This window comes from Saccopteryx leptura, chromosome 4 (assembly GCF_036850995.1).
Source record: "Saccopteryx leptura isolate mSacLep1 chromosome 4, mSacLep1_pri_phased_curated, whole genome shotgun sequence".
Classification (NCBI taxonomy): Eukaryota; Metazoa; Chordata; class Mammalia; order Chiroptera; family Emballonuridae; genus Saccopteryx; species Saccopteryx leptura.
This window is the reverse complement of record NC_089506.1, coordinates 197,631,882-197,651,745: the sequence shown is the minus strand read 5'-3', so window position 1 is coordinate 197,651,745 and position 19,864 is coordinate 197,631,882. Positions and strand designations below refer to the sequence as shown.

The 19,864-nt window shown below is 42.5% G+C and overlaps 1 protein-coding gene across 3 annotated transcripts in view; it reads left to right on the top strand.

Annotated features, from left to right (window-relative positions):
- The window catches only part of LOC136403579 (S-adenosyl-L-methionine-dependent tRNA 4-demethylwyosine synthase TYW1), a 204,900-nt gene that overhangs the window by 130,472 nt on the left and 54,564 nt on the right, over nt 1-19,864 (top strand). For 2 of the 3 annotated variants that reach the window (XM_066382466.1, XM_066382465.1), the window contains exons 12-13: nt 4,554-4,731; nt 9,089-9,224. In XM_066382466.1, the coding sequence (XP_066238563.1) occupies nt 4,554-4,731; nt 9,089-9,224 (314 nt within the window). Of the gene's footprint in view, nt 1-4,553; nt 4,732-9,088; nt 9,225-12,587; nt 12,719-19,864 lie in introns of those variants that run through there. The other variant, XM_066382467.1, reaches the window with a different exon arrangement.

The following is a 19,864-nucleotide window of genomic DNA, read 5'->3' as shown; positions in this document are numbered from 1 at the left end:
GCTTCTGTAAAGGATAACTTTGTTGTGTATATTATTCTTCATTGATGATAATTTTTTTTCAATAATTTGAATATTTGATTTTTTTCTCTTCTAGCTAATAGTGTTTCTGTTGAAAACTCTATTGATAATTTAGTGGTGTTTCCTTTATAGGTTACCATCTTCTTTTCCATGACTGATTTAAGATATCTTTCTTTGTTGTTACTTTTTAAAAATTCTAATATAATTTAATGTGCCTTGGATGAGGCCTTTTTGGACTGAGATAACAGGTATTCTTTTAGCTTCTGAGATTTGAAGATCCAGTTCTTTCCATAGGTTTGGGAAGTTCTCATCAATTATTTTTTTGAATAGGCTCTCTGTTCCCATTTTCCTCTCTTCTCCTTGGGATATACCAATATTCTTATATTGCTCTTTCTAATGGAGTCGTATAGTTCTTGTAGAATTATTTAATTTTTTTACTCTTGATTCTCTCTCATCTTTCACCTGAGTCATTTCTAGATTTCTATTTTCTATGTCACTAATTCTTTCCTCCATCTGGTCTGCTTTATTTCTTAAGCTCACTAGTTTATTTTTCATCTCATTTCTTTGAGTTCTTCAGCTCCAGAATTTTTTGTTTGGTTCTTTTTTTATAGTTTTAATCTCATTAGTGAAGTACTCCTTTTGCTGACTGATTTTATTTTTGAGATTATTGAATTGTTTTTCTGAGATTTTTTTTATTGAGTTTTTGTTTTTCAGAACTGCAGTCTTGAATTCTCTGTCATTTAAATCACAGTCTTCGATGTTTTAAGTTTGTTTTCTGGAGATTTTTTATTTTATTTTTGAAGTTTCTTGTTACCTTAGTTATTAATTGTGCTTGGTGGATTCTTTTTTTAATTTTTTAAATTTTTTGTATTTTTCTGAAGTTGGAAACGGGGAGGCAGTCAGACAGACTCCCTCATGCGCCTGACCGGGATCCACCCGGCACGCTCACCAGGGGGTGATGCTCTGCCCATCTGGGGCATCGCTCTGTTGCAACCAGAGCTGTTCTAGCGCCTGAGGCAGAGGCCACAGAGCCATCCTCAGCGCCTGGGCCAACTTTGCTCCACTGGAGCCTTGGCTGCGGGAGGGGAAGAAAGAGACAAAGAAGATGGAGAGGAGGAGGGGTGGAGAAGCAGATGGGCACTTCTCCTGTGTGCCCTGGCCGGGAATCGAACCTGGGACTCCTGCATGCCAGGCCGACGCTCTACCACTGATTCAACCAGCCAGGGCTTGGTGGATTATTTTTCTGCCTGGACATTTTTGGAAATGAAAAAATTTTTAAATGTACTTGATACTTTAGTGTTTAGCAGGTTAATATATAGGAGACTTTCTTTTGCTTTTCAGTAGGCAATGGTAAAGCTCAAATTTTCATTTTATTTTACATGCACTATTGGGGCTTCTGGGATCTCAGTGGGGTGGTGTCACCTCAGTTGTGGACTATGTACCGTATTCCTCTAGTAGGTGGGTATCTCCTTATGACCTGGTCACCTTGGTACTCAGGCATAATTTATGTGGATTGGAAACGGTGGGCTATGGGTCTCCTGTGTATTTCTGGTGTTGCCTTCCTGTAGCCAGAGACCACCATGAGAGCTGCTGTGTCTGAGTTGACCATGCTGCCTCTACCAGGTTTTGCCATGATGTGTTGTGGAGGAGTTGGCAAGGGGTCTTGGATTCACACCTCTGAGCCCTGTTCTCTCCAGTGTGTTTAGCCTAAGTGAGTGGTAGAGTTGGAATTTGGACCTGGTGATTCTGACTGTCAGGTGTTAGAGCCTTGCCAGTTATTCTGCTTTCTGAGTTTTAGGTTAATTTTGCATTTCAGGTTAAATCTGCGCTTCTACTCATCTGCTCATGGGGGTTTAATGTTAATAATATATTTTTATAAAGAGGAAATTTTATGTTTAATTCTTAGTTGTCTTGGCAACAAGAGTGAGATAAGGATCAAGCTTAAAATTATTCATCCAAAAATACTGAGTTGAAATATATTTTCAGAATTGCAGTTTGATAGCCATAAAAGAAAACGTCAGCTGCTACTTTTAGATGGTTCTCATTTTAGCCCGTGTTGTGTTGGTCTGCTCTCTTAGGTGTTTACTTGCACCTGCTATTCCGACTTGATTGTGTGTTTGCGTGTGTGTAAAATAGTACCTGTATTACTTCTTGCAAACTAAGGCACGAGCGAGCAGTGATAGCTCAGTTTCTTTTCTCTAGGTTTGTTGTTGTTGTCAAGGTGATATTGGTGACTGGGATTTAACCATTTTTTTTTTTTTTTTTTTTTTTTCTGAAGCTGGAAACGGGGAGGCAGTCAGACAGACTCCCGCATGCGCCCGACCGGGATCCACCCGTCACGCCCACCAGGGGGCGATGCTCTGCCCATCTGGGGCGTCGCTCTGTTGTGACCAGAGCAACTCTAGCGCCTGGGACAGAGGCCATGGAGCCATCCCCAGCGCCTGGGCCATCTTTGCTCCAATGGAGCCTCAGCTGCAGGAGGGGAAGAGAGAGACAGAGAGGAAGGAGAGGGGGAGGGGTGGAGAAGCAGATGGGCGCCTCTCCTGTGTGCCCTGGCCGGGAATCGAACCCAGGACTTCTGCATGCCAGGCCGATGCTCTACCACTGAGCCAACCGGCCAGGGCCGATTTAACCATTTTTAAGAAGCTAGGATCAAGGTGATGATAACAAATCCTTAATAATTTTTTTCTGTGTGCTAGGCACTCTGCTAAAGCCCTAATGTGCATTATCTCTTTTAATTCTAACAAAAATTCTTTGAAGTAGGTACTGTTTACAGTTAAAAACAAAAAACAAAACAAAACAAAAAAACAAGCCTCTGGTTAGTAAGTGATTGAGAGGAAGTATAAACAATCCTGCCCACCCCCCTATGTCTGTGAGGAATCTGTATTCTTTAGAGAAGATAGTCTTCAGAAAGAACCTATAGATAATTGATAGATGTAGCTGAAATAAGGAGATACGTTTTTATTTGCCTTTTTACACTCTTTCCAAACCTTTCACATTCTGTTGGATTGAGGGACTTTCATGAATGCCTTCTGCATTAAGTCGAGAGCAGTGCTTTTCAGTCCACACTGTACACTGGGATCACTTGGAAAACGTGAAAAAATACTGGTGTCTGAATCTTATCCCCAGAGATTGTGATTTAATTGGCTTGGGATACTGTCTGAATAGTCGTATTTTTAAAAGTTCTTTGGTAGTTTCAGTGTCTAAGTAGAGTTGGAAACCAGTGGTGTGTGCCAGTGGTTCCAACCCTTTTTTTGCATGTTGGAATCACCTGGGAACTTCAAACACTCCCGATGTCCGTGCTCCTCCCCAGAAACTGTGATTTAACTGGTCTGCTTTGCGGCGTGGAATTTGGAAGGTTTAGGATTCCCAGGTGATTCCAGTGTGCGGACAAGTTTGTGGACCTCTAGCTTCTGCGATGGTTTCAACCCTGGCTGCACATTCGAATCACCAGAGGAACTTTTTTATTTGTTTTGTTTTTGTTGTTGTTGTTTTTTTTTTTTTTGTATTTTTCTGAAGCTGGAAAAGGGGAGAGACAGTCAGACAGACTCCCGCATGCACCCGACCGGGATCCACCCGGCACGCCCACCAGGGGCGATGCTCTGCCCACCAGGGGGCGATGCTCTGCCCCTCCGGGGCGTCGCTCTGCCGCGACCAGAGCCACTCTAGCGCCTGGGGCAGAGGCCAAGGAGCCATCCCCAGCGCCCGGGCCATCTTTGCTCCAATGGAGCCTTGCTGCGGGAGGGGAAGAGAGAGACAGAGAGGAAGGAGAGGGGGAGGGGTGGAGAAGCAGATGGGCACTTCTCCTGTGTGCCCTGGCCGGGAATCGAACTCGGGACTTCTGCAAGCCAGGCTGACGCTCTACCACTGAGCCAACCGGCCAGGGCCTAGAGGAACGTTTAAAGCTTCTGTTACCCAGCTTCCACCCACTCCAGTTAAACAGAAGCTTTGGCGGTGGGCCTTGGTGGCAGGAGTTTCTGATACTCTCAAAGTGATTCTGCTGTGAAGCTAAAGGCGAGAACTGCAGGTTTCTTCTTTTTCTCTCCTCTGTACTTTTGGATTAACTATGTTTAGTTTCTCAATTCAGAATACTGCTTGAAATGAACGGGCCAGTGAATAGTCTAGAAGAGGCTTTTCCTCATGTAGATATACTGAGGTCGTGTTAGACCAACAGGAAAGAAGGCAGAGCCGAGCAAACTAAGAATGCAGTATGTTCTGTGTTTCATATAGCTAGCTAATGGAGTTAGCTTTGCTTGCTTGTATTGATTAGGTTTAATCAGTCCTAAAACCAAGAATGAGATTGCCGACTGATTTTTCTTTTTCAGTAATTCTGGATTATCTTTTCCCTCTGGCTCTCATTTTTTAATTATCTGGCTGGTATCAAAAAATAAATTTGCTCTCTAAAAGCAAGGAACATTAAATTAAGAGAAATAAATTTAATTTATTTATTTTAAAACATTTAATTAAGAAAAATAAAAGTAGTTATTCTCTCTTTGTGCCTTCCTGAGCTTGATTGTTTTCATTGCGTTCTGCAGGAGTGCCAGGTGTCAAGGAAGAACGCTTCAAAGAAGGAATGACGGTAAAGCATTGTGCATTGTCCCTTGTGGGAGAACCCATCATGTACCCAGAAATCAACAGGTTCTTGAAGCTACTCCACGAGTCTAAAATCTCCAGTTTCCTGGTCACAAATGCACAGTTTCCTGTGGAAATCAGGTGAGTCGTACAGTTTAGTAAGATATGCTGCCCGAATCTGTAGACAGACACTTAGGTTGTTTTCATGTCTTGACTGTCATTCATTAATGTTGAGGAATTCTTGAAACTAATATAATGTATGCTTTCTGAGGCCCCACCCATCCCTGGAGGCTGGTTCAGTCTTGTGAGAGTCCCAATGATTTGCATTTCTATGTGTTCTGATGCAAATGGTTTGGACCACACTTAGAGAAATACTGCTGCAAGGCTTGAAACACTGTTCTTGGGTTTCTATGACAATAGGTTTAGGCTACACTGCCTATGAACTGGCCATTTTGATGGAGGCATGGTGGCACAGGCTCTGGAGTCACTTCTTGGCTTGAGTCTCATTGTTGAGATTATTAAATATAAGATTATCTACATTCTTTTTTTTGGATCCTTAAAAAAGTTTCTTAACCTCTTTGTCAGTTTTGTCATCTCTAAAATGGGCATATGGGCATAAGTACCATCTACCTTGTTTTATTATGAGGATTTAGTGAACTAAACAAGGAAGGTCAAACAATGCACTCAGTATATGATGAGTATTTAGTAAATGGTAAATAGTTTTCTCCTCCTCCTTCAGTCTTCTTCTCTTTTTCTCCTAAATTATTTGGCTGATGTGAGAGCCCCGGATTGTCCTAGAGATTCTGGCCTTAATAGTGTTGAAAGTTTGGGCCACTTCGGGTATTTTTTGTCCAATAGGATCATCAAACTTACTATTTAATCCACTTGATTTCTTACAAACATAAATCCCTCTCCCTTTTTTTCCTTCTGTAGAGATTTGTAGGCCTGTATTTCTATATAAGAGAAAAAAGGGAGAGGGATTTTTATGTTCAATTACAATGCATTTCCTTCCTTCCTTCCTTCCTTCCTTCCTTCCTTCCTTCCTTCCTTCCTTCCTTCCTTCCTTCCTTCCTTCCTTCCTTCCTTCCTTCCTTCCTTCCTTCCTTCCTTCGAGAAGCAGGGAGGCAGAGAGACAGACTGCCGCATGAGCCTGACTGGATCCACCTGGCAAGCCCACTAGGGGATGATACTCTGCCCATCTGGGACCCTTGCTCAGTTGAAACCTGAGCCATTTTTTAGCGCCTGAGGCAGAGGCCATGGAGCCATCCTCAGCACCTGGGCCATGGCTACAGGAGGGAAGGGGAACAGAGAGAAAGGGAAAGAAGTGAGAGGGGGAAGGGTGGAGAAGCTGATGGTCGCTTCTCCTATGTGCTCTGACTGGGAATCGAACCTGGGACATCCACATGCTGGGCTGATGCTCTACCACTGAGCCAAATGGCCAGGGCTACAATGCATTTCTTTTCTTTTTCTTTCTTTTTTTTTGACAGAGACAGAGAGTCAGAGAGAAGGAAAGAAAGGAAGGGAGAGAGATGAGAAGCATCAGTTCTTTGTTGTGGCTCCTTAGTTGTTCATTGATTGCTTTCTCATATGTGCCTTGATGGAGGGCGGGCTACAACAGCGTGAGTGACCCCTTGCTAACTCCAGCGACCTTGTGTTCAAGCCAGTGACCTTGAGCTTCAAGCCAATGATCTTTGGCTGATGAGCCTGTGCGCAAGCTGGATGAGCCCACACTCAAACTGGCAACTTTGAGGTTTTGAATCTGGGTCCTCCATGTCCCAGTCTGAAGCTCTATCCACTGTGCCACTGCCTGGTCAGACTACAATGCATTTCTATATATGATCATTCTCAACTCAAATTTAAAATTAACAGAATGTAAGGTCACAATAATTATATCACAATTCATTGGACATTTTTCCTGGGTATTGGGGCTTAGGATTATATATCCTGTTATGATACAGTTTTTTATTGGGATGATTTTAAGGATAGAATGTTCTCTTGCTTTGGGGGTGCTAAACTGATGCTCTCTCTGTATGGAATGGACAGGTGACCATGGTGGGAGCCTGATTGCCTGTCCTGGGGAATAGAGGCCTGTACCAGGCAGGCCTTAGACCCCTGAGCTTGGAAAATTTCTCCATGGTTCTTTTACTGCTTTTGAGTGAGCTTTCTAATTCCCAGAGACTTTTTCTCTATTCTTTCTCTGCTCCCTGGCAAGAGATCTACAGACTTCCTTAATTATAGCACTTAAGACATTTATTATTGACAAAAATTCCTTATTGGTACTGTCAGTGTCCAGGGCTTCCTTTTTTGCAAATGACAGAGGTTTGTAAAATAACCATGACCTTTGGAATTTACTGTTCATAATCTTAAGTTGTATGGAGGCATAGTGAAAAGGTCAGGCCAGTTCCCATTTTTCATTGGGCAACTTTATGACAAAGTCCCATAAGTATCAGACGATGATGGCTAGCAGTATTCATTAAGACAATCATTTTTGTTTTTATTTTTTGTCAAACATAAAGTCCTGTTGAGGTAGCATAGCTTATTTGTTGTTAAAGAGGCACCCTGCAAAATAGTGATGAGACAGCCTGCTGCCATTACAGTATGTTATTGGTGTGCGTTTTTAGTAAATGACGTCTTTTGCTCAGTAGTGACACATCACTGAACTTTTAAGGATTCCCCGTGTAGCTCAGTGTGGGAGAGGGTTTAAAGCAGTGAGAATCTGCCAATATTTTAATCACCTCTTTCTTAACTTTGGTCAGAACTTCTCCACTTTTAATAACTTTGGGTTTAGACTCTTCTGACTTTTCCATGTGTCACTAAGTCAGATCATCACAATCATCTGTTTGGCCTACTTGCCCTTAAAAGTTTTTTCAGCTGAAGTCAACATGAACTAAAAAGTAGCTTTCAGTGTCTGCCAATATGGATAGATAAGAACAAGGCCCTGGCAGGTTGGCTCAGCCGTAGAGCGTCGGCCTGGCGTGTGGGGGACCCGGGTTTGATTCCCGGCCAGGGCACATAGGAGAAGCGCCCATGTGCTTCTCCACACTCCTCCCTTTCTCTCTGTCTCTCTCTTCACCTCCTGCAGCCAAGGCTCCATTGGAGCAAAGATGGCCCGGGTGCTGGGGATGGCTCCTTGGCCTCTGCCCCAGGCGCTAGAGTGGCTCTGGTTGCGGCAGAGCGACGCCCCGGAGGGGCAGAGCATCGCCCCCTGGTGGGCAGAGCGTCACCCCTGGTGGGCGTGCCGGGTGGATCCCGGTCGGGAGCATGCGGGAGTCTGTCTGACTGTCTCTCCCCATTTCCAGCTTCAGAAAAATACAAAAAAAAAAAAAAAAAAAAAAGAACAAAAATATAGTTTCTGTCTTTCAAGGCCTGCCACTCCAATATTGATGAGGCTGATACTGATAGTTATAAAAAGCACATAAGCCATTTCAATGGTGAATTTTATGGTATGTGAATTATAGCTCTGTTTTTAAAGATGCATAGGCTTTGAAACAAAAAGTGCATAAATAACATTCTGGGGTAAATACACATTGTGGAATATAGAAAATTAATAGCGGGAGGATTTGGTCACAGGATTATTAAGGGGGAGTTTTCTTCTTTCTGGTCTAAATTATTGAAGAGAATGAACTATGAGACTCGTTTGAAGGGAGAACAGAGAGGCTTTGGAAAAAGTACAATCTGGGCATAAAACAAAACTGGCAAGAAATCTAGTAGATAAGAATGACATTATGAAATGAGTCAGTGAAGTTGAGAGAAGTGGACAGTGAGCAGTATTCATGGAAACTGATTAGAAGGCAAAGAAAAATAAGAACCTGAAACATTTATTTTTCTTCTGGGTTGTGGTCCTTTTTAAGTGTTTGATTGCAGTTGTTCTAGCTCTGCATTGCTGGAAGCTCACTGAATAGGTCATTGTTTGCCTATGCAGGCTCGGCTTTGAACCCACCCTGCTCTCAGTGGCATTGGTGTGGCTTTATGTCCTGCAAAGAAGGCTTGCACTTATGGGGTTGTTTCTTGTTCCTTAGAAATTGTACATCAGTGAATTGATGATGGGAGGTGGCCCATCAGCACAGAACCCCCCACTGCCATGACTGTGAGATTTCAGCTGTGTGAGTCTTTAGTGACAGCATTTATGGGGAAACTTAAATGAGAGCTCCCTCTAATAGTGCTGGGCTGATGGTGCCAGGCCTAAAGCTAGATCTTGTTTTGTTTATTTTCCACTAAAACCTACCGTTTGAGAGGGGTCGATGTTAAGTAATTGAATGTTTTCAGTTTATTAGGGATGGTGTTCAGTCATTTTAAAAAATAATCAACTGACATCCTATTCTGTCACCTTATTAAACTCGTTTCAGTTTTCTGGGAGAAGTAGAAGCCTTAGACCCAGTGAAGTGTTTAGTTACCACATATAGTACAGATTGTAAGTTTTACATCAGAAAAAGCCTGAAATAGGCGTTATATTATTTTTTTATTGATGTGGTTATTGTTTTCGATTTCCAACGACAAGGAATCTCAAACCAGTGACGCAGCTCTATGTCAGCGTGGATGCGAGCACCAAAGAGAGCCTGAGGAAAATCGACCGCCCGCTCTTCAAGGACTTCTGGCAGAGATTCCTCGACAGTCTAAACGCCTTGGCAGCAAAGGTAAGAACTATGACATCTTTAAAAGACAATAAAATGAAGTAGAGAGGTTTCCTTTTCCTTTTTTTTTTAAAGACTAAATAAATTTTCAACCTTTATTGTTTACTGAATCCTTGTTGAGGTCTTCTCAAGTTTGTAGCTCCCTGCCATATATCTGTCCTTCTTATGTTTGGGGAGAGAGTAGCAGTCATAGCAACCCTGGAAGAGGGGTCCACATACAGTGTATGTTTAAATGTGAAGTTAATATTCCTGAAGGTCTTGAATCAAATTTCTTACTTGACAAGGAACTCAACGTCAGAATGTCCAAATGTGGTGTGTTTTCCTGCAGACACTTGGCCCCTCTTAGGTGTTCTCTTGCTTCCTCTTCTTTCAGACCTGTAGTAGCCTCTGGTTCTTCTTTCCCATTAACCTCAAGTCCCAATCGGTGGCATTTCCTGTTAGTTCTCTCTCTCTTCCCTTTATCGTTCTCTTTGGTTCTGCCCTGTAGTTAGTTCTTCACGCTGTACCCAAATCTGACTGAAGATGAGAATCACTACAGGAGCTTAAAAAATTACAACTTCCTATTTCTACTAGGATTTGAGAATCTGTATTTTAAACAACCCAGGTGACTTGATATGCAGCCAGTTATGGGAGTCACTGACCCAGAAAACCTTCCTTCTCCTCCTTTGCCCAGTGATTAACTTCGGCATTTCTAACCTCTGGCCAGTGTACACTTCCGTAGTCATCGCTCCTGATGCTCCCCTGGAATGAGGTATTTCCCTGTTTATGCTGCCATTTCTGCCAGTGTGCCAGCACTTTTTCTGAGGCTCTCATTACCTTGTCAGAGCCTGAATGGTCCTTTCTCTCCATTTCTTCGACTTGTAGAAATTCCCTGCAACCTTCAAGGCCCAGCTTCCCACTGCCTCTGCCGTGCATTTGCTGCCCCTTCTCCCATCCGAAGTCCTGTATCTCAAACGCTTTGCTCCTTCTGTTTTCTCCTAGCTCTTTTCCCCCTGGGTTCCTCACTCATGTCTGATTCTACATGCTGTCTCGCACAGCACATTTCATGGTATTCGAGAAATGTTGTCTAAATGAAGGAATTTGTGGAGACTCGCCAGAGCTGGTTAGATTTTTTTCCTCTTTTATGCAGGAGAACTTAAATCGATGTCTGTTTTGGCAGTTAACACTGACATTATTTAAGAAATGCAAAGTAGGCCCTGGCTGGGTGGCTTACTGGATAAACTGTCACCTCATACACCAGGTTCATGGGTTCGACCCCCAGTCAGGGCACCTGTGAGAAGCAGTTAATTAATGAGTGCACAACTAAATGGACAACTAAGTGAACAACGAGTTGATGCTTCTCTCTCTCTTTCTGTCTCCTTCCCCCCTTCTCTTGTTCTCTCTGTCTCTTCCCCCCCCCCCAAAATCAATGGAAAAATTAAAAAATAAAAAAGAAAATATAAAATGGTCATTACTTTGGTTTCTGATCTGTCTTAGGTTATTTATAAGGCTATTGGTTTTGGCGCTTTTTCAGTTCCTAAAATCTTGTTGTCTCTGGACTTCGCCTTCAGCCGTATTTTCTTCCCTTGTTGCTGAGACAAAAAGTAGGAGATATATGGCCTAAAAATCAGAATGGATTTAGATGGGAGTAGACAGCAGGAGCTGGCAGTCTCAGACACATCAGAGACTGTTATCTGACTGTGTTCTGAGTCAGTGTGGAAAGTGAGAACTAGGCATTAGCAGAGTGGCTTAATAGCTTGCTTTTTCTCTTTTGGCCAAATTTTCCACAAAGTGAATTCTTATCTTGAAGATACAAGCCTTTGCATATTTAATTCATTTGTAAGTACTCTGGGTTGACTCACTGATAGTAATGCAGTAATGTGAAGTTCTGTAGTATTTTCTAACCTGTGAGCTTCTTATACATAATACCATTATTGTGTCCATGTAAGTCGGGCTGTTTAAACTACCTGCCTGCAGATTAGGGCAAGTGCTTTCTAAGCATTTTGTAGCAATTAGAGTTTATGTTTCTCATTCGTGTATTGTTTATGTTATCATTTAAGAAAGATTTGTGGTAGGAAGTTGCTCTTTATTTTTTTATTATTATTATTATTATTATTATTATTATTATTTTGTATTTTTCTGAAGCTGGAAATGAGGATAGACAGTCAGACAGACTCCCGCATGCGCCCGACTGGGATCCACCCGGCACGCCCACCAGGGGGCGACGCTCTGCCCATCAGGGGGCGATGCTCTACCCCTCCGGGGCGTCGCTCTGTCACGACCAGAGCCACTCTAGCGCCTGGGGCAGAGGCCAAGGAGCCATCCCCAGCGCCCGGGCCATCTTTGCTCCAATGGAGCCTCGCTGCAGGAGGGGAAGAGAGAGACAGAGAGGAAGGAGAGGGGTGGGGTGGAGAAGCAAATGGGCGCTTCTCCTGTGTGCCCTGGCCGGGAATCGAATCCAGGACTTCTGCACGCCAGGCCGACGCTCTACCACTGAGCCAACCGGCCAGGGCCGGAAGTTGCTCTTTAAATAAAAAATTTTCTTGAAATTAATTTAAGCTATGTTATTTCCTTTGAATATTTGGCATTATTGGTATTGTAGATAGTATCAAGAAAGGTCAGTTTTATTGTTTAATACTCAAAACTAAAACGTTGTATATACTGTAACTATATTAGCTGAGGTTAAACGTGTTACTTATATAATCTGATATCATTTAAGTTTTTAGATAAAAACTTTTAAATAAAAGTGCTATTTCAGATATTTTAATTAGAACACGTATACGGTTGTGTTACTTGTTTATTAGTCTTCTAGTATACCTGAACAAGGAAAGGCATTTGAAGAAGAGAGAATTTCTTGAACTTTACAATGAATTTTGATTTATCTCAAGAGTTTCAGCTTGTTTATGAACTAGTGCAACCCAAAGTAGAAGAAGATAACATTTTGTTTTTTACTCTGGGAAAATATGATGTTTATTTTTTCCAGATCTTTATCCTTTGTCAAAATGTTTCATTTCAAATATGAGGCGAGAGATATAGTGGTACTTGAGTATGTGGAGCTGAGAAGCAGTTCCTTCTGGATAACAGCAAAAATATGTGTTAGCTTCAATTTCTGTCATGACAGCTATTTGTCATGCAGTCCTATACAACAACGCTGCCTACCTTTGACAGTAGACTTTTCTCAGTAGTGTGACCAGATGTTTCTGCTGACACATTGTTAAACCAAATTGAAGATTTAGTAGGAAATTGAAGTAATTAATCCTTTTCCATGTTTAAACAATAACATTAATATTCTTGAAGCCTCATTTTTGAAATTAAAAATCACAGAAATAATTTCCTGCATCACACGTTCTTGGATATCAAAACTGAATATTATTCCTCTTTCTACAGATGTGAGCATGCTCTATCCTGACACTGGAGAAACGTGCCATTGTTAAGAAGGGTTTATTGTACATTCATGAAATAGCTCTGTAGCTAATATTTAAATAGACCAATGTATCCATGTGGCCACAATTTTCAGAATAAAAAACAAACATTTACTATTAGATCTTTTTATCTGTGATTATAAAAGTATTACACATTAATTTATGGAAACTTTGCAGAAGAGAAATACAAAGGAGCAAGGAAAGAAATTACCTATAATTTGAGGACTTTGATACAACCATTGTGAACATTTTGAAGTACTTCTATTTAATCATTTTTAGGGGGAGGATTGAAGGGGAAGGTTTTTTTTTTTTACATATGATTCAATTATGTTTATATGCTTTTTATTTTTGTTAATGTTGAATCATAAGCATTTTTCCATGTTATTAAAATTTCTCTGACCTTCACGTTAAAGACCACTTAGTCTTTCCTTTTGCTCAGTGTGAGATAATATTGTATATGTATATATGTCTCTGCCCCTAGTTTCTGACACAAAGCAGCTAAGACCCTTGGCTTTTTGTTTTGTTTTTTTAAAAAATATTTTATTTGTTGATTTTAGAGAGAGGAGAGAGAGAAGGGGTGGGGAGCAGGAAGCATCAACTCATAGTAGTTGCTTCCTGTATGTGCCTTAACCAGGCAAGCCCAGGGTTTCGAACCAGCAACCTCAGCATTCCAGGTCAATGCTTTATCCACTGCATCACCACAGGCCAGGTGCTAAGTTCCTTGTAAATTCTTAAGTGATAAGAGCACTAGGAGCATCTTCTGTTTCAGTGATATAGCTCTGGGTGGCTCTTGAATGGGGACTGGTCACCAGAAATACCAAACCATAATGAGGGGCTTGAAATTTTCAGTCCCCTCCTCCCTCCACCCACTTCTCTACATCACAGTCCGATGCTCTATCCACTGCGCCACCGCCTGGTCATCCACCCACTTCTCGAGAGGGGAGAGTGGCTGGAAATTAAGTTAATGAAGCCTCCATAAAAATCCCGAAGGTACGGGTTCAGGGAACTTCTGGGGTGCTGACCAGACAGACGGTGGTGCTGGGAGAGGGGCAGTGTGGAGGGGGTGTGGAAGCTCCTTAGTCCTTCCCAAGTACCCTGCCTTACACATCTCACCCATCTGAATGTTAATCTCTGCCCTTTTCATATCCTCTGTAATACACCGGTGGACAGTAAGTGAACTGTTTTCCTGTGTTCTGTGAGTCACTGTAGCAAATTAATTGAACCCAGGGTGGGGATTGTGGGAATCTTCAATTTATAGGTGATCCGCTTCTGCGCAGGTGACAACCTGGACTTCTGCTTGGCATCTACAGTGGGGTGTGGGCAGCCCTGTGGACTAAGCCCTTAACCTGTGGGATCTGATGCTGTCTCCGGTAGTTCAGAAGTGTTGTGAATATTCAGCAGTACAAAGTAAAGGAGAAACGCAGGAGAGAAAGTGGTTTTTCCTACTCATTGGCTTCACAGAGTCCTCAGAGACCTAGGTTTCTATCTTTCTCCTGACATTCAACATCCGACTTCCGTTCTGAAATTTACTTCCTGGTCCAAAATGTATGCTGGAGCCCCGGCCAGTAGGCTGGCATTCCTTCCGGCTTTCATTTTGAGCAGGCGGTACCAGGACGGGCAAAGGAAGGGCACTCTTCTTCCTTTCAGGATGATTTCCACTGCTCTTCTATTGTACTTAAGACTTATTTGAGAGGCAAAACTATTTCTCCTGGTGTGTATGGACTATAGATTTTCATCTGGTAGAGAGCCAGGGGAGGAAAACTCCAAGGTACCCAGGTAATTTGAACAGACATTTTAAAAAATGACCATTACTGGCCCTGGCCGGTTAGCTCAGTGGTAGAGCGTCGGCCTGGCGTGCAAGAGGTCCCGGGTTCGATTCCTGGCCAGGGCACACAGGAGAAGCGCCCATCTGCTTCTCCACCCCTCCCCCTCTCCTTCCTCTCTGTCTCTCTCTTCCCCTCCCGCAGCGAGGCTCCATTGGAGCAAAGATGGCCCGGGCGCTGGGGATGGCTCCTTGGCCACTGCCCCAGGCACTAGAGTGGCTCTGGTCGCAACAGAGCGACGCCCCGGAGGGGCAGAACATCGCCCCCTGGTGGGCAGAGCGTCACCCCCTGGTGGGCGTGCCGGGTGGATCCCGGTCGGCGCATGCGGGAGTCTGTCTGACTGTCTCTCCCTGTTTCCAGCTTCAGAAAAATACAAAAAAAATAATAATAAAAATAAAAAAAATAAAAATAAAAATGACCATTACTTTCAATTTGCTTTTAGTGTTGTTAACTTTGAAATTTCAAAGATTAATAAAGGAAAACTCTTATGTTGATTAGAAGAAGTGCTTTGGGATTAAAAATTAGTGGAACCTGCCTGACCAGGCGGTGGCGTGGTGGATAGAGCGTCGGACTGGGATGCCGAGGACCCAGGTTCGAGACCCCAAGGTCGCCAGCTTGAGCGCGGGCTCCTCTGGTTTGGGCAAAAGCTCACCAGCTTGGACCCAAGGTCGCTGGCTCGAGCAAGGAGTTACTCGGTCTGCTGAAAACCTGCGGTCAAGGCACATATGAGAAAGCAATCAATGAACAACTAAGGTGTCGCAATGCGCAATGAAAACTAATGATTGATGCTTCTCATCTCTCTGTTCCTGTCTGTCTGTCCCTGTCTATCCCTCTCTCTGACTCTCGCGCTCTCTCTGTAAAAAAAAAAATAAAAAAAAAAAAAAATGAGTGGAACCCACTGCAACAAATGGATAGCAAGGAAGTCTTCAGTCCTCCGTCACTAAGAGGCCAGGGGCCCTTTTTGCCTGCCACCTCATAGATTTCATCCTCTTTAATTTCCTTCAGATGGAATCATTCAAGGCTTATTTAAAATTTCTTAGCTTTAGGTATTGCCATTTTGGAGATTAAAATTGAACCGTTTTATGAGAATTGTGTTTGATTTATGAAGAGAATTGGGAAGAAAGGGAAATTAAAAAGAATGGTCAGAAGCTAATTTCTTTTGCTTATTGAAACCAGAAAGAAGGAAGCACTTCCTCAAATTGACATTTGAAGACCCTTTATTGGTGCATTAGGGAAATGAGATTGTGGAACGATGAGTTCTGTTTGATTTGTGTCAATGTGGAGATGACTTACTCTTCCAGCATGGCCCCTAAGACGCTAGTATGTGTGGCTAACAGTCATTTGCCGTCTTGATAGGCATAAAGAAATTATGTCAGTGGTTCGTTCATAGTCTGAAATATTGGATTGAAATATACCGCTCACAAAAATTAGGGGATATTTCAAAATGAATATGAAGCGATAAAAAAAAAAGAAAGCATTTGATTTTTTTTTTGTTTTTGTTTTGTTTTGTGTCAGAGACAGAGAGTCAGAGAGAGAGGGACAGATAGGGACAGACAGACAGGAAGGGAGAGAGATGAGAAACATCAATTCTTTGTTGTGGTTCCTTAGTTGTTCATTGATTAATTTCTCATATATGCCTTGACCCGGGGGCTACAGCAGACCGAGTGACCCCTTGCTTGAGCCAGCGACCTTGGGCTCAAGCTGGTGAGCTTTTGCTCAAACCTGATGAGCCCGCGCTCAAGCTGGTGACCTTGGGGTCTCGAAGCTGGGTCCTCCGCATCCCAGTCTGACGCTCTATTCACTGCGCCACCGCCTGGTCAGGTGATTTTTTTTATTAAACAAGAATGTCAGAAAAGCAAACAAGTCAGAGAAAGTTGTTTGATTATGCAAGTGAGATGCAAACTCAATGATCATGCTTGAGTAGCAAGTGACATATCAAATGCTCCTTTTTTTTAATCGCTTCATATTCATTTTGAAATATCCCCTAACTTTTGTGAGCAGTGTACGTAAATACTGTTAATATTCAGTCATTGGCACTTTCACTTCATCAGGTAGGAAAGTTGTTCTAACTCTGACGAGTTAGAAATGTTAAAAATCATGTGAATAGGATTTGAGTCACCCTTGGAGTTTATTAGCTTTATCTCCACCAGTTTTAGACGTTTTCTCTACATTTGGAGGTTGTTACAATACTCCCCAAGACACCTTTCTGTCTGTATTAAAAATCTGTATGTCAGTCCTCTTTCTCCTAACTCACAAAATGCATCTCACAATGTTGGGAAACCCTGAATTCGGTAAAGGAAGCCTTCATTTTTTATAACCAAAAAGAGCATTTTTTTTTAAATTTTTTTTTTAAAGACTTTATTTATTCAGTTTTCAAAGAGGAGAGAGAGAGAGAGAAGGAGGAGGAACAGGAAGCATCAACTTCCCATATATGCCTTGACCAGGCAAGTCCAGGGTTTTGAACTGGCGACCTCAGTGTTCCAGATTGATGCTTTATCCCACTGCGCCACCACAGGTCAGGCCAAAAAGAGCATTTTTATTTTCTCCTATTCCTGTCTCATGATGGAAAATTACTATATTCTGACTTTGTGTACTTTGAACATATTGGGTAGACACTGAAGACTCTGGAGAATCCAGTTGTAGGTCCATTTGTATATTTAGAAGCCAGTTCAAGTGCATCTTGCCCATTTTTCCCCGGGAGAAAGGCAGTGATGATGTTCAGGCTCCTGGTTGCCAGCGTCTAGGGGCGGGAGGTAGTAAGAACTGAGGGCGAGGATAGGAGAAGCCTGAAGACCATGTTATTACCTCCTTGTAATCTCTAAGAGGGAAGTAGAGAAGCACAGTCCACAAAACCACCTCCTGCTCATCTTTTTAGATGGTTCCATTTAGTGGAGTTGCATTTTGAATACAGTGATTCTTTTTTTTTTCTTTTTTTTTTAATCAAAAGTAAAGATTCTATTCTAAAACTCCATGTAGTAGGAAAAGTCAAGTTTGAAGAATTTAGCACTTAAAAAGGAAAATTTAGGTTGAAGTTGGGAATGATAGTGAACTAGTGAAAGGTCTTCCAAGTAGTATGTTCATTAAATAAAAGGACAAGGGAAATAATATTGAATACAGAGAATATTAATAACATCTTACAAATGTTTAATTAGTAATGGGTACTATTCAATTAATTTCTACTTTTCTGTTCCTTGTTTGCGGTAACATTTCAGACTCCCCTACAGTAATCACATGAGAATTAAAAAAATTTTCTTTGTTCAGTGTTTGTGCATAGTAAATAAAGCCTTTGCTCCCCCCCCCTTCATCTGACCCATGACTAAATTATCTCACTTTCAGGTTCCACTGTGGTTCAAGGAACCCAGTGAAATTGATACTTAAAATTAAAAGCCTGGGGATAAATTTTATTTAATCCCTTTAGTCTATCATATTTTATTTTTATTTATTATTCTTTTATTATTATTATTATTATTTTTTTATTTAGTGAGAGGAGGGGAGACAGAGACAGACTCCCGCATGCGCCCCCCACTGGGATCCACCCGGCAAGCCCACTAGGGGGCGATGCTCTGCCCATCTGGGGCTGTTGCTCTGTTGCAACCAGATCAATTTTTTAGTACCTGAGGCCGAAGCCATGGCGCCATCCTCAGCACCCAGGCCAACTCACTCCAGTCGAGCCATGGCTGCAAGAAGGGAGGGAGAAGGAGAGAGAGAGAGAGAGAGAGAGAGAGAGAGAGAAGCGAGAAGGGGAGGGGTGGAAAAACAGATGGTTGCTTCTCCTGTGTGCCCTGACCGGGAATCAAACCTGGGACATCCACAGGCTGGGCTCACTCTCTACCATGGAGCCAACTGGCCAGGGCCTAGTCTATCATATTTTAAAACGTGCTCCTACCTTCTCAGGAAGGTCTTCCTTTACCATCTAATGTGAGGTAGAAACCTTTGATTCTAGGAAACTCGGATAAGTCAGTGGCTTTAGGAGCCCTGAATGGAAAGGGAAATGTTTTCCTACTGTGCGTATTTTTGCCCGCCAGGTGCAAGCTAGTATTAAAGCAGTGGTCCAGAAAAAAAAAAAAAATGCTCCTTAATGCACAGAATCAACTACCCGTATTTCCCTCCATGGAAACCTAATACCAGATGTCACCAGAATTTAGAGAAATTAGTATTTCCTGTCTCCTAATGGGTTCTAAAGTACATTTTTTAAGGCCTCGGTTTCTTTTGTCCTTTTAATTTTTATTCATGACTATCATTTAAAAACCTCCACTACTCTACTCTTTATTTTCTTTTTTTTTTTTTTTTAACTCTTACTAATATCCAGGCCTCTCTCTTTTCTAACATTTCCATTGGTAATGATTCAAAATTCCTGTATGTTCACAGTTAGGGAAAATGTATACAGGATTAAATCGACGAGTGGTAGAATTTTACCAACAAGGGACTGGTGCTCGAGGAGAGATTACTGTGTCCAGTGCCAGAATCTGAGAGCAGTTCTTTCCCAGGAGGAATAGTAGAGGGTGCTGTGGTTTTGGAAAACTGCAGCCCTTGGTCCAAATCTGGCTGGCACCTGTTCCCATAAATAAAGTTTTATTGGAACACAGCCGTGCTTCACTTACATACTGTCTACGGCTGCTTTCCTGCTATTCTGGCAGAACAGAGTAGTTGCCACAGAGACCAATTAGCTCTGAAACCCTAAAACATTTACTATCTAGCTTTTTACAGAAAAATATCTGCAAACTGGATTAGACTCACCACTAGGATGTTTGGAAACTACTCTGCTGGGGCTTAGCTCGCTGCCTGACACCTCTGTAACTACTTCCCAGCTGGTCCTCCTGGACTCGTACTGCTTAACCTTACACCGCTGTCTTCTGGAAACTCCTCTGTGGTTTTTAGAACATTTCACTCTTCTCATTTTCTTTCTTGTTCTTTGCCGCCTTCTCCCCCTTTAAGCTGCTTCTTCCACCCTCTCAGTGGAGGTGCTTCCCAAGCCTTCGTCCTCAGGTTCGTTCCTGATCTTACAATCTTGCTTGGGCACATTCTTCTTTCCTCCCCGCTGCCCCCAGCCCTGCCCTGTTTCCCCTCCTGAAGTCTGTGTCCTATTTTCTTAACTGAATGTGCCTCCTAGACACACTCCCAGTTCTACTGGCACCTTGGTGTCAATGAGCACCACTTGTTACCGAGCATGAGCTTGCCGCTCAAAGTGCATGGAAGCTGAACCGTGGTCTCAGTTTTTGAGAAAAGAAAAGGCTTTTATTGTGAAGTCCACAGGCATGAAGACAGGAGGCGAGACTCATCTATCTGTCTGCCTCACCAAGGGAAGAAGTGGGGAACTTATGCATATTCTAGAATTATGTTATTTCAGCATAATGAGAGCTTAATGCACAGGTACTAGGGGATCATGGTGTTTCATACGTACCATGTTAGAATTGGGGGT